General features: G+C 42.4%; 1 protein-coding gene across 1 annotated transcript in view; it reads right to left on the reverse strand.

Annotated features, from left to right (window-relative positions):
- The window catches only part of MALRD1 (MAM and LDL receptor class A domain containing 1), a 245,776-nt gene that overhangs the window by 214,003 nt on the left and 16,136 nt on the right, over positions 1-15,637 (reverse strand). Inside the window, exons 7-10 of the mRNA XM_077304219.1 lie at positions 15,406-15,540; positions 8,566-8,723; positions 5,128-5,223; positions 3,221-3,428 (exon numbers count right to left, since the gene is read on the reverse strand). Of these exons, the coding sequence (XP_077160334.1) occupies positions 3,221-3,428; positions 5,128-5,223; positions 8,566-8,723; positions 15,406-15,540 (597 nt within the window). The remainder of the gene's footprint in view (positions 1-3,220; positions 3,429-5,127; positions 5,224-8,565; positions 8,724-15,405; positions 15,541-15,637) is intronic.

Consider the following 15,637-nt stretch of genomic DNA (forward strand, 5'->3'; position numbering starts at 1 on the left):
AAGCAGAGGCTATATAGCCACCTCACAGAAATGCTGATTTCATGAAGTGAGGCAGATTGTTAGTGGATGGACAGGAAGGAATGTGCCTATGTTTGTCTCTTGTGGCCCTTCCTGGCACAACCAGGGAATTGCTGATCACCCCTGTGGAATGGTAGATGAATTTCCTCCAGGTCAGATTGGAATCTGGAGATTTTTGGTAGGAGGAATCACTAAGGCATGAAATTGGGGTCACTGTGGGTAGGCAGGCAGTAATGAGTACGGTTGGGCGCTTTCATGGCAGACTCAATACGGGGTGGTTTGCTAGTGCCTTCCCCAGTCATTACCGTTTACCCCCCAGCAAGCTGGGTATTCATTTTACCGACCTCGGAAGGATGGAAGGCTGAGTCAACCTTGAGCTGGCTGCTGGGATTGAACTCCCAGCCTCATGGGCAGAGCTTTCAGACTGCATGTCTGCTGCCTTACCACTCTGCACCACAAGAGGCTCTTCACTTAACACTTAACATATCAGTCAGCAAATGATTATGCCATTCAGAAGGCTGCTTGTGACCAAATAAAATAATAAAAGGTCTTTTTTATTATGCTAGCTATTAGCTATGGCAATTGTATAACCATGGGTGTGTAGAACATTTTATTTTGCTTATTAAATACAGAGTTGGAAGCAGCTCACTGTTTCCTAATAGTAATTACAATCCTTTCTATGTGCGTGTGTCAAATACTAATATAGCATTATGCATGCTATTTTTGCAAGATGAATGATTGAATCCTACATTTTAAATGCCACAGGGTACCCCCCCCCTCCTGAAGAAGCTTTTTCTTTCCTATAAGCACATATTTTTGAAACAAAAGTCACGATTGATTGACATTTGTTTGGATACACGCTTCTGCCTTTGCAGACTATATGAGCTCAGTCCACAGGCTTTTGCTTATTATGGAAAGAGCCCCCAACAGATTAATATTCATCAACATTTTTACATGAGGCCCAAGCCTGCTGACAACTAACTGGAGACTTCTCCTTGCCTGCTTCTATCCTTCCTTCCAGACCAGAACCTCTGCTGGTCTTAAAGCCATGATGGAGAAAGCTGATAAGAGTTTGGTAATCAATTGGTGATCATCTTAGATGCATAAATAATTTGGCTGTACATAATATTTCCTTTGTTTTTGTTGGAGGTTATTTTTTTTAACTTGATTCAGGTTCTTGAAATTTAAAACTAAACTTTTATCCAACTTAGCTTTTGTATCTATTACTTTCAAGCATATTACTTCTTTTCCTCATCCATTCTCAAGTCTCATATCCCTCACCTGTGCCACAATCTGGATAGATCTAGTGCAGGGGTAGCCAGACTGTGGCTCTCCAGATGTCCATGGACTACAATTCCATGAGTCCAAATAGCTGATCAGTGGGGAGCAATGACTGCAATGGGGATGAGCAAAGGAAAGAAGTGGTGGAGGCTACAAAAGCCAGGGAGATCGTGCATAGAGTGGTAGTGAGGCTAACTACTCCTTCATCAAGGTGGTGAGTTGAAACTATCTACTGGACTAGGCTCTAAGAGTGGGACAAGCAGGACAAGGCTATAAATAGTTGGCCACATGGTAAAACAGAAATTAACAAACAATTCTGTCTGAGGCCTCAAGCAAGACAAGATGGCAGAAAGCGGCATCAACCCAGGAGCTGCTGGCGGGTGTATTTACTTCTACTAGTGAATACCTTACGGATTTATTTTGTCAAGTAAATTAATAAAGGTGCAAGAACAGTGTGTTTTGTTGTTGTTGTTCTTTGTGTTGCCCCAAAAGGGAGAAGAGCAGTAAGTGAATAAAGCAAGGTATCAACAAGGATAGATTCAAGTGGGTAGCTGTGTTGGTCTGAAGCAGGACAGCAAAAATTGTGTCCAATAGTACCTTTAAGATTTATTGAAGGCTCCAGCATGCGCTCAAAAGCTCACACCTTGAATAAATCTTTGTTGGTCTTAAAGCTGCCATTGGATTCAATTTTTGTTAAGGTATAACCAGGTAACAGTAATGCTTCTAGAGTCATCCAGCATTCAGTGTGGCTAGTTTACTATTAGGAGAACACCCTGTCAACAGGAAAGTACCAAGGGAAGCTGTATACAAGTAGCTAACAGAATATCTACCAGTGTACTTAGAAAGGTTTTCAATTAGATACTTAAAAAAAGTAATACATCCAAAGTATTGCTCAGAAAACTTTCATAAATGGTGTGAAGATCCACATGAGATGGATGTGGAGAGACCAGAGAGACTGTGTTCATTAGACTTTTGAGATGAACATGTAGGCTCTCATAAAAGATTTATTTGGAAAGCATAATTAAATAACAAGTGCTTATGACAGATTTCCTTTGGTAGTTCTCATCAAGCAAATATTTCTGTGGATTACATTTTTATCCTGCCCTTTCCCACCTCAGGATCTATCCCTCCTCAGATTCTATAGTTCATTTAAGGAGGGTGGCCAGCAGCATATTGATTGACTGTCCCCAGACACAATCCAACTGAGCCTGAATAGGTTTATCTTCACAAATCTGGGGTCTAGCACATGAAATCTTTTTAAAAGGGGGTGGGGAGATGAATGCACATGTTCAGTGTACCTAAAGTATAAACAAGTTTGCACAAATTTGGAAACTACTCTGGAAATACTTCATCTGAATTTTAATTAGATTTGTATTTGATGACTTTTTTGCTGAGACTAATGAAATTTGTTGGGGAGTATGCGCGTCTCTGGAGAGCTAAATGGAAACTTCTGATAGTTTCCCATGCATCTCTACTTCTCAACTACTTTTCCATCACTTCTCTCAAAAAGATTGATTGAGTTGTTTAAAATATCTCCACCCTAAGTGCTGTAATTATCCCATAATAGCATCAGCACACAGGTCATTGTCTTTGTGTGGCTATGTACGTTGCAAGATCAACCCATTTAGAGTATGATGTACCAATCGTAGAAGAAAGAATCAACAGCAACTAGTGAGGAAATAATGCTAAATATGATAGCAAAGGGATTAACATTCTCAACTCGTTTACACTGTGCATCATTGAAAATGCTAGCTTTTACTCATAAATCTGAGCTACAGAAAATTCCTTGAAGCTCTAGCAATTCTTGTTTTGTAAATCATTTTATTTAACAAAATTTAGTCTCTATAATTTAGTCTTATCACTAGGCCAAATGGCTTTTCACATCTCTGTTTGGTAACCTGAATCAAGAGCTTTAACTTACCACAAGCCGCTGAACTTTCATCACTTCCATCCAAGCAGTCCAACTGATAATCACAGGCCAAAGTGCTATCAATGCAATGACCATTGGCACAGGCAAATTCTTCAGCAGAACAAACCGTGGGTAGCTCTGGTATCTTATTATCCATAAAACGAAAGTTATCCAGACAGATCGAGCTGATCTTGCTTTGGGTTGTTCCTTCCAACACAAGCTGGGAGAATCATTAATGTTTCATGGCTACAGAACTATTTAAACAAATTGGAAATACTTGTGCATGAATAAGACTAGTTAGAGTGTTTGTGTTTATTTGATATGACTTCTCTATCCATTAATTATACATAAGGCTGTCTTGATACTGGGCACTAGGAAAGCTGTAGCCCATGCAAATGTTAATGTGCATGACCCGTGTTTTAATTGATGTATTAGGAATTATTTGTCCCAAGGTGGAAGACCAGAATGTTCTGCTCTCTGAGAAGGTTTGATGGTCTCTAGATGGGGTGGATCTTTGGGTTGCAAATTAGCACTCCAGAGAGGGAAAAAAGGGCATTTCACTGTTATTTAAGACAAAATATAATACTAAAGCAAAGGTGAGATATACCATAAGATTTTAAATTATTTTTGTCCCTGGATTCCATGTTTTACTAGCCAACCTTCTAATCAGTCCTGCTAAAGTAATGCATCACCTTTGATATGTAGGTCAACACCACTGGATTTTTGCAAGCAATTATTATTGCTTTCTCTATCTAAGACGTGCATTTCACCATTGTCAAAAAGGAGAAACAGAGAGAGATTAACATGGCCGCAAAGGCCATGGCGCCGGGCCGCGGCTCCCTCTCCCTGCCCCTCCTCCCCGCAGTAAAAAACTTCCCAGGCCGCAAGCTTGCGGCCCGGGAAGCTACTTACTGCGGGAGGGCGGGGAGAGGGAATCGGGGCCGAGCCGTGCCCGCAGGGGCGCGGCCCGATGTGCGGGCATGGCTCGCGGGCGCGGCCCGATGCGGGGGCGCTGCCCGCAGGTGCGGCCCGATGCGTGGGCGCCCTGCTGGTCCCCAACCTCAGAAAGGTTGGGGACCACTGCTGTAGGGTTTTTTTAATGCTAGATATTGTTTTGTGACAGGAACAATCCAAAGACAAAGTTACCCCCAGCATGTTACCAATGCATCTGGTGTGCTCATAGTTTCTGAAATTCCATTCTGTCCTCTAACAGAGAACTTAATGCTGCTGCAGAACTGGCAGGCCCAGTTGTCATCTCACTCTAGATAGCTGCATACTTCAGATGGCACAAGGAATAAGGAAGAGCCAGGAGAGGTCTAAGCTAGGGGCTGAAGGGAAAGGAGATGCATATGGTGGCTCACTTTACTCTAGAAGGGTACAAGGTCACTTTCTCAGGTTGCAACATGTTATAATTAGGTTGACGATATTCCTGTGTTGTGATGAACTTTGGTTGCTCATGAGCTGGTTTTTCCTCAGGGTTTTTTGATTTATGGCCAAGAGGGAATATGGAGACCAGCTCCTGTTCCCTTGTCTCCAGATGCTCAGGGCTCAGCTATCAAGCAATGGGTTCAGCCCAGAGTAAAAGCTGCACATTCAATGGATGCAACTCAAAGCACTTTTGAACACAGGGAGCTACCCCATTTCTCTGATACTAAGAATCTCCTGCCAGATATGCTAGGACAGGGGTAGTCAACATGTGGTCCTCCAGATGTCCATGGACTACAATTCCCATGAGCAAATGCTGGCAGGGGCTCATGGGAATTGTAGTCCATGGACACCTGGAGGACCACAGTTTGACTACCCCTATGCTAGGAGATTCTTCTGTTCAAGAAGAAGGAAAGCACTTCAATACTGGCAGCAAAGTGCATGCAATTGCTCGGCTCTTTCTCAGTTAGATTGCTTGCATTCTTCTTGCTTACCTTTCCTTTTTCAACACCTGCTGGAAGCTGTATCTTGACTTTCACCCATTCATTCTTAGTTGTTGCGCTGGCTTTCCACAACATCAAGGGTTCATCCTGACAGTATGAGAACACGGCATTTTTAAGTTCTAAAAGGAACCGCCTACCTGTGGTTCCTGTAAACAAATCTTCCTCGCCTTTCAAGCCATAATTAGAACAGACCTTCTATCCCCTCAGTGGTGGCTAAGAGTCATTTAGTTATCTGTGCAGGGAGGGGTTGCTCTGCAGTATTTACTGTGCTGATTGCATGGGCTCTAGGGAAGGCAACACATTTGTAATTAGCCATAATAATTAAGCAATTATCAAGAGATATCCATGTAAATGGAAAATGTACCACAATGCAAGGCATACAAAAAAAGATACCGCCCCCTCCCCCCTGAAGGCTTGAGGTTAAAAGACATTACTCTCTACCAATACTTCTAAACAGATATTTAGAAATTTTCCATATTCTGAATGAATAGACTAAAACACTTCAAGCCTGGTGCTAGGTTATTGAAGGCCACTCATCATTGCAACAAAATAAAATGTTAACCCTATCCTTTCTCATTATTACAGTCTTATCTTATTACATATGTGCAATTAGTTATTATAATTAGATGCTTGAACAGTTCCACAGGGCTGGCAAAAGGGAGTTCCTCTGCCAGGCATTTAGATCGGATCAACCCAAACCACCCCTTTCCATCACCCCTCCTCCCAAGCCTCCCTCCTCTGACTATCACTGCAGACTCAGCCATGCCACTGGGCCATCAGTAAAGGTTGATTTATTGTTCTCCCCAGTGTTTTATCATTCCATAATGTTGTTTATTGTTATTACTAGGGACCAAGCTTGTTGCATTCAGAAATACAATGGGTGCTAGATTGCGGGGTGGAGTGGAAGGACACTGTAGATGGCCTCTGTAGAAGAAGAGTTCGTTCTTATATGCTGCTTTTCTCTACTGGAAAGAATCTCAGAACTGCTTACAGTCGCCTTCCCTCTCCTCTCCCCACAACAGACACCCTGTGAAGTAGGTAAGGCTGAGAGAGCGCTGATATTACTGCTCAGTCAGAACAGCTTTATCAGTGCTATGGTGAGCCCATGGTCACCCAGCTGGCTGCATGTGGGGGAATGTGGAACCAAACCTTTTCTGGAACAAGTAGCTGATTTTGTAATTGAAGCATCTCAAGGCATTATTTTGTGATTAGAGTGCATCAAGGCATTATTTTGCATTATTATGCCATTGATTTTGCATTATCAGGCCATTTATTCATCCAAAATCCCCTTAATGTCTGCTGGATTGCGCATGCAAGACATATAGCTGGAAATTTCTCCTGTGTTACTGCAACTGGGATACCCGAGAGAAATGCAATGACCTGCATCCTCTTCAGATAAAATGTCTGAGGATGAACAAAAAAACAAACAACCAGCTCTCACATTTAGTGTTGCTGGCTTATATTCTGTATCCCAAGAAAGCAGCCATGTTGGCCGCCTAGCAATTTGATACACCTGCATCACCGCTGCATCAAATGTATATGACCCCATCAGTAATGAAGGGTGGAAGAGTTGCCAATGAGCCCAAGCAACTAACACCTGCATCCAACTGTGCTTGCTCCAATTCTGGAATTTGTTTTAAACCCAGCGCACAACGGTATACACTAAAAAAGAGGGGAAATCTGCTCACTCCTGTTCCAGCACCAGACAATTGCTGACAACTCAGAAGTTTTATCACCTCACGATACCTCAAAGCATTGCTGTTGGATCTATGTGCACACAGGGCAGAAAATGAGTTCTCTCTGTGCCCTGATAGTTACTTCAATTTGTCAGTGTTCTCTGATTCATTTGCAGGTTGAAAAAAAACAGCTCTGCCTCAGCAGCGCAAAACCAGGCTGCTTCCAAGGCTTGCAAGCAGGATGCGAGTCTGAGTTAAAAAACAAACACACTGATGCCCTAGGAATTGGGATGAAACCCAATTATTGCATTTGGAGTCTAAAAAAAAATCATTGGAAGACCTTACACTCAGCAGTGAGATAGTTAGCCAAGTTCAAGCAGATTCAAGAGGTGAGAGCCCCCCAAGCCCCCACCCCCAACTCTCTTATAATAGCTCCAGGTCAGAAAGCCTCATTTAGACTTGTTTCAAATCACAGTGCCTTAGATAACGCTCTTCACGTCTTTTGGGAAGAAACAGTAGGTAATTTGGTGATAGATCATCTAAGTGTCAGAGCATTCGGAACACTACCATGCTCTCCCACAGTTCCATTGGCTACCATCCTTGAAACTACTTTCGCAATGCCTTTGTGGCTCAATTCTGGAATGTGTTTTTTGTAAGGCTTGCACATTCATTATCAAGAGATCAGTGTCCTGGGCTGTAGGCTACGGTAATTTTTTTTTTCCAGCTTCCACTGAAAAAACAACAACAAGGTAGCAAGCATCCAAGCCAAAGAGCTCGCTAGGGTATTTTACATTCGTGATTAACGGCTTACGGCATGGAGTAATGCTATTGAGAATGTCAGAGGAGCCTGGTGACTGAAGCCTGAAAGGCTTGTGCTAAAAGGCTGAAAAGAAGAGATGGAATGTAATACCTACTCCGGGGATTCATTGCATAAAATCTTTGCCTGCCTACGGAGAAAGCCCATGCTTGTGTTATATACTCCTGGCAGCATCTGGCACTAGAAAAATGCAAAGGATCCATACTGGACATGTGGAATTTCACTATTTTCCTTCCCTTTGTCCCACCCTGACCTGGATGGCTATGGTGCCCAACTGCTAGGTGTTGGCTGGGGATCTTTTGGGATGAAAACTGATCTCCAGGCACCTGAGATCAACTCACCTAGAGGGAATGGCCTCTTTTGAAGGTGAACTCTATGGTATTATACCCATTGAAGGTCTTCTCCTCACTAAACACTGCCCTCCTTAGGGTCCACCCCCCAAAATCTCCAGGTATTCGCCAACCCAGTGTTGGAAACCCTATGGGTGGCCCCAAGGCTAGCCTGATCTCATCAGATCTTGGGTGCTAAGCATCATTGGCCTGGTTTGTACCTGAATAGGTGACCACCAAGAAAGCCCAGGATTCCAACACAGAAGTAAGCAATGGCAAACCACCTCTGAATGTCTCTGTCCTGGAAAACCCAAGGGGTCACCATATAGTGGCTGCAACTCTTTCCCCATTTTGCAGATAAAACCAAGGCTGGTTCTGCCTATACATGTCCTTCTCCTGCTGTGCATAGTATTACTTTTTGAAATCATCATTCTGGAATCACACAACACATTCCTCTACATATCACAGTCAGTATTTCCTGAAACGCACCAGTATCATTCTTCCAAGTTTCTTCCTTATTTACATGCAAAATGAATTGGCTCCACAGAAGGTGTTGGGATACAATAAGATTAACCATTTCTTCAAACAACGACATATTTCCCCTTACCTTAGCGGTATAAAATGCAGCCTTGAGGACACCTCTCTCCACCAGCAAATAATCAAACTGAAACTGGCAGTTCTCTTCAAAGCCACGACACATGGAATCATTCAGCTGAATGCTTGCATGCAATGTGCTCTCATTTCCTTGCATGCATTCATGTTGACCTGAAAAAAGAAAATGCCTGCTAAGGAATTATTGGTTTCCGGTAATTAAATTGGGAAATTAACCGTTCTGAATACTCTTGATTCAAGGTACCTTCTCTGAGCAATGTTCTTAGAGCACCTAGACGGCTTGGAAATTAAAGAATCAACTTCAAAATTGTCCCCTAGGCCTGCCAACCCCCAGGTGGTGGCTGGAAATCTCCTAGAATTACAACTGATTGCCAGGAGACAGAAATAATTTCACTTTGATAAATTGGCCACTTTGGAAGATGGGGTCTATGGTGCCATAGCCCACTGAAATTCTTCCCCTTATTCCATCCCCAAATCTCCAGGAATTACCCATTCTGGAGCTGGCAGCCCTAGTGCATCTGGCATTTCTATCATGATCCTGGATCAAGATCATGGCAACAATTCCTAATGAGAGTAAGTCCCACTGAATAACAGCAGCTACTTTCAAGGAGACCTATTTGGAATTACTATTCCCAGCCCACAGAACACTTTCTGTTCCTAGATCAGACTACACAGATGGAATATTTATTGTCACTTATCCCATTTCTCCTGCCTTGGAAAGTGAACTGTATTGCGTTATCCCGTACTGATGTCCCTCCTTTCCGTAAACCCCATACACTCCCAAACTCCACCTGCAAATCTCCAGATATTTCTGAACCTGGAGCTGTCAACCCTACTTAGCTTGTCCATAAATTCTGCTCCAAAGCTTTACACTATTTTTGGAAGGCAGGTTTTAGGTGAAGGGGCTGCCAATCAGGTCTCAGAGGTTTTTTGGGGGGGAGAAGTCTTAACAATTTCCTCCTCGCTTTACTTCAAGAAACATAATATACATGTGCAGAGGCAGAATAGTTCTATCCTCTGATTGCTTTTCTAAATAGTTGCTTTGGTCTAAAGACATAAGCTACCATCTTGATTGTCACCTTTCATCTTTAAAATCCAACTATTTTTATACCAACTGTGCTCCCATATGATCTGCTGCACACTGCTTTCCCCAATACTAAAACTTTTATAACACCTGGAGAAGAAATAAAGAAAGATGTCCATTTCTTCAGAAAATGGCAGGAAATAGGCTGTATCTACAGTATAAAATCCGGACCGCAATCCCGCAGCAATACATTAGCTAGGATACTGTGCAACCAAGTTAACAAAGCGCATTGGTTTACAACTAAAACCAGAAACCAATTTTGACTCATCTTAACCTTTTGCTCGAGGTGAAAAGCATTTCTATGGAGGCCTAAAAGAACAAATTATATCAGCCATATCTTATTTTATCTATCAAAAATAAAAGAGAAGACACCTGTTCTTTATAATATATATGTTCCCCCCCCTTTTTTTACTCCTGAACCATTTGTCTACCTAGTTCTTTTCAGGAGATAGCACATAATTTTCTAAGAACCATCTGTCATTATTAGTTAGTCTTACTGTTCACCCTTCATTGAATATCATCCTGCCTTGACACTAAATTCAGAACTCATTATATGGGGAACGTTTTATATGAAACAGGGAAGAAGATGGCACTGCAGGCAAAAGGGCACTAGCAAGGTCAGGCATTTCTGTTTGGGCTGCTTCTTTGCCAAACATGTTATTCAGTCCCCCATTTTGCTGGGCCCTGCATTCGGTCTCCTCTCTTGTCACTTGACCTTGGCAATAAAAGATACTTGCAGTGAATGCTAATTTAAGTTGATTGGCAAGGCAGCAGGAATGTAGTGCAAGAGCCACTTTGATATTGGGGTGCTTTTGATCAGGTAAAAGCCATAGCCCTTTGACCTTTCCTCTACCTCATTCTGGATTCAAAAGGAAATTCTAGGGTCTTCTTTCCTATAGGACCAGAATATTAGGAGTGAAAGTACAAAGAAAGATTCACACGGAATCTGCTGCTGGAGATTTGTTAATAAATATAAAGCCTGACCACAGAGGCTTAAGGCCTAGCAATCACTCTCCTTGTGTAAAACAAAAGGCACCACATGTGCAGGTACCGAGCCTCTCGCAAAAAGCAGCTTCCCTCCCACCCACCCACCCTATGTTAATGTGAATACAGCCTTGTTCTGTCTCCTGAGGGATTTCATGGTCAGTAATTTGTCACAGCTGTGGGTTTGCATGGGATGGAGCCTGTTGGCAGGGACTCCCGTGCGCGATCAGACTCCCTGTGGTTCGGGCCTTCCTATGAAGTGGTATATAAACGTGCGTGGCTGACCCTGCTGGGCGGCCAGGGGCTCATTTGCCAGGGGGCTGGGAAATAGCCAAATGAGATGGGCATCCATTGGCTCCCCCACATAGGTAGCTTCTGGAAAGGCAGATTTCAGAAGGCATGGGGATCTGCTATCCTGGCTGGGAATGGTATGGATTCCCAGGGCACCTCTGGACTCTACGGGTTTTGGGGGCAGTCTGCTGACTGCTAGATCAGGCTCCCTCTCCCATGCTGTGCCAACCCTCCCGTTGGGAGGTAATAAAGCTGTGGCTATGTTCATACCCAACATTGTGGTATCGCGTAAATGCCCTCCGGCAAGTCAGTGCCATGTGACTTCCATGGGTGTGGCAGGGAGGTGTGGCCTGTTGATATAACTTCCTGAGTTTCTCAAAGCTTAAAGAATGTTTCATGGGTTTCTCAATGGTAAAAAGGTTGAGAAATGCTGTATTAAGACAATATAGTTTCCTAAAGAAACTCTGACACATATTAAAGTTAGTGTGGAATTTCAGTACTGCAACATGACTTTTGTCATACCATAATATTGGTCACTAGTAGGCCCCATCACTAGCAGAATGTCCGTTTGCGGCAATCTGGGATCAAGCACATCACCAACTCTACTCAGGAGAAGGAGAAGGAGAAGAGCAGGTTCTTATATTATGCTTTTCTCTACCAGGAGTCTCAGAGTGGCTTACAATCCCCTTCCTTTCCTCTCCCCACAACACACACCCTGTGAGGTGGGTGAGGCTGAGACAGCCCTGATATCACTGCTTGGTCAGAGCAGCTTTATCAGTGCCGTGGCGAGCCCAAGGTCGCCCATCTGGCTGCCTGTGGGGGAGCACGGAATCGAACCCAGCTTGCCAGATTAGAAGTCTGCACGCCTAACCACTACACCAAACTGGCTCTCAGATTCAGTTCAGCTAATCCCCCTGTATTCATATATTGAAAAACTTTGATAGGGACTTCCGCTTTGAGAGAGCTAACTCAGAGCAGGATTTCACTCTCATTTTAGAGATGTCATTACACTTTCCCTCAGTGCTGATTAGCGTTTTTAAAAAGGCCAATTTTATAGGTCAGAGTGATGAGTATATGCTAAGACAAAGCCATTTACGTGCCCAAAGAGTAGCATTTTGGCCAGGGTAACATAAGACTAATTAGTTACTGCTGTTAGAGTCACACACCGAAGTGGGGTTATTTCCATATTACATCTGCTATATGCAGATAGCAATCGCCAAAGCTGTTTGGTTTGAGTCAAATAGTGACACTTCAATTTTCTTTCTTTTTTTTTCATTTTAACCAAGTTTCTATTATGACACCTTGTTGGGATAGAAACAAAATGCGACATGTTGCTATATTTTGGAGACGTAAGAATCTACTCCTTCCTCCAAACTCTCCAAAAACGTTCTCTGCTGCACAATTAACATTTTAGAGGCATCATTTTGAACACTGCTACATTACTGTGTATTATTCTATAATTTGATGCACAGCTAAAAAAATGTCCACTCTGTCGGCAAATTGCTAATGGGACAGAAAATCCAGTGAAGCTACTAATTATAGCAATGAGGGGAAATGAAAATAAAATCTCATAAACAAAGAAGTAGCCGTGTTCTCGGTCAGGATGAGCCATTCAGTAAATAGCTAGCAGCCTCTTTGGCCCATCCAAGTGCTCCTGTGGTGTAAACCATTTATTTTAGTTGGGTTCCTACTAGAAACCCTAGAAAATACAAATGGCACTACTAGAAAAATGTCAGCCAAGGTCAAAAAAGAAAGTTTATTGTACCCGTGAATACTTCAAAGCACTTGCTCATTCTATAATCAAGTGTGATTTAAGAAAATGGAGATTTAGTGTTCATGGAATTAATTTTCTACTCCCTGATTTTGGGTTGATTGCGTGTGTGTGTATGTATGTGAGTGAGAAAGAGAGAACGAGAACAACATTAGAAAAGGAAATATTTGCAGACAGAATTTCAGAACAAGGAATGCTGAGGTTCACTTGTCACCATTTTTTCCCATTTTGGTTACTGATCTTTGTTCTCCCTTTGTGACTTGACACAAACAGCATGTGCAATATCAAACAGAGCCAGACTGAACCAATTATAAAATGCTGGGTGTCTTCCAGCAATCGTAATGGTATAATTTCTATGCATGTTGTGTCTTTTCATCTTTGATCTTTAAGTATTTAGGGCAGCTTAAGCTATTATATTAGGGCAATATATCTAACCTCATTTATTGTGTTACACTTGCTCAAATAGTAATGTTTACATTAAAAACCTATGTGCATAGGTTAATAGCTACAGAGTTTTGAATTAGAACCAACTTGGCAGCCTTACATGAGCAGAAAGACTTCTTTGAATCCAGACCTTTGGTTTAGATGCAACCCACAAATTTTGGACACAAGGTTTATACAAGGAAGCAAAAAGGCAATGTAGCAAAATCCCAATGGGCAGGGATGGTTCCTTAAAATGATACTAATCTCAGTGTGATGGTCATGTTGGGATTCTTAACATGTCCTGAAGGTATCAGGCAGGAAAATACAGAACAATTTTCCTTACTAAGTTTTTTTTTTGCAGCCTTTGGTTAATTCACATTTCATGCAGCAATCAATTTGACTTTAATTCAATACATATGAAATTAATTTCTACAATGCATGCTTCCAGATGCAAGTCTTCCAAGCCCAATTCCACCATCCCCTTCCTGAAAAATCCTTAAAGAAGAAGAAGAAGAAGAAGAAGAAGAGTTGGTTCTTATATGCCGCTTTTCCCTACCCGAAGGAGGCTCAAAGCGGCTTACAGTCACCTTCCCATTCCTCTCCCCACAACAGACACCCTGTGGGGTGGGTGAGGCTGAGAGAGCACTGATATCACTGCCCGGTCAGAACAGTTTTATCAGTGCCGTGGCGAGCCCAAGGTCACCCAGCTGGTTGCATGTGGGGGAGTGCAGAATCGAACCTGGCATGCCAGATTACAAGTCCGCACTCCTAACCACTACACCAAACTGGCTGTGAGCTGTGAGAGGAATTGCTCCCCCTGCCATTGGTCCTACACTCTCTGATGTAGCATGCAAATTGATAATGGTACTTGGAAGTTCATGCTTCTACTTGTTCTACTGCCAGTGAGGAAGCTTGAAAGCCTTAAGTTCAAAAGATGTAAGGAGATCTCTTGATGCAGCCTCCTTCCACCCATGCAGTCCCCAAAGCTGTCATAGGAACTGGACAGGTGTTTCTGCAGTTCTAGGCTTCTGCTAAAAATGCCAACCTCAAGTAGAGAAGCTCTCTGATTTGACTTTAGGGACAGCCATTACTGCTACTTCAAAAGCCCAGCTTCCAACTTAAGCCAACATTTCCCAGCTTCTGCCAAAGGTCAACTGAAAGGGACATTCTTCCTGGAACTTGCTATAGCCTTTCTCCTTGAGTAGTGCCTTTCCTGCCTTAAGCAGAGGGACTGTATTGGCCAGGGGTAGTCAAACTGTGGCCCTTCAGATGTCCGCAGTTTGACTACCCATGATATTGGCTATCCACAGAGTTGGCTCACAGTGCTAAAAAGATAGAAACAAAAGGAGGAGAAATATCATGGTGGCTCCTATCCCAGCCCACCATTCAAGTTTATTTACTTAAATATTTATAGCCCACTTTTCCTTTTGGTTCTAGTTTGAAGTCTTCCTGCAACCTAAACACCCTTCCTCCAGATAAAGTAGCTCTTCCAGAAAGATGGCTTGATCTAGTAGGTGCCTGCTCTGCACACATTTGAATTATTTTTCTGTGCATTCCACTCCCATTTTTGCTTCTGCAAATACCAGATAATCATCTGAATCAGAAGACCTTTTTTGAAATACAGAAACTAGAAAAATCCATCATAAGATGCTAATTGTTCTTCAATTACAAGACTCATCTCCATCAAAATACATGAAGCAAATACAACTGTCAATTAATGTGCAAATCCTCGAAGAATTTAAGCACATGCAGATTTTATTCTGCAATTCTTTTTTTTTCCAACCATTTTTCTGTATATTGTGCAGCAACAATGAATTCCTACTCTGGGGGAGGGGGATTGTGCTGTACTTTTCCTGAGGCTAACAGATTCTCCGCACTGAGTCTCAGCAGGGTATGTCACTGGAGAGAACTTTTGACAGAAAGAAGTTTTTGTAATACAAAACACTCTCTTACAACTTCTGCTGTTGCAACAAAAGGGCCAGGATTGTACATTTCAGGAATCTCAGTTCTTCAGGGGCCCAAGATCAAAATCTCTTTCCAAATGTAATAAAAATGAATTAAAATTCCACTGATTAAAAAGGGAACACGGACACTGAAAAAAGAACCATTGATCAGCACAGTTCATCAGCACACTCTGAATGTATTCCTTTCATTGACATTTCCTACATTTTCACTGGGAATGTGTGCAATCATTCATTATAATTAGTGACCGGTTTTTAAAAATACATTTCCAAAACAATTTCCACAGGACCACCAAATGCATAATAATTTAATGCTATTACCATTGGTGTCGTTGCTTCCATCTTTCAGAAGAAACGAGTTGAAGCCAAGATCCTGTGACTCCTTCCTGAGCCGCTCTGCTGAATCACTAGAACTCCGACCACATATGTGAATTTTGAAACTGCAGGGGTCCTGAACTGAATTATAAAAACAACATTCCAGTTCCTTTTGATGCCAACATCTGTGGAACTACATTCATTGTCACATTCCCCTTTCAAATCCTGCCCCCCTTGA

This window comes from Paroedura picta, chromosome 11, assembly GCF_049243985.1.
Source record: "Paroedura picta isolate Pp20150507F chromosome 11, Ppicta_v3.0, whole genome shotgun sequence".
Lineage (NCBI taxonomy): Eukaryota > Metazoa > Chordata > Lepidosauria > Squamata > Gekkonidae > Paroedura > Paroedura picta.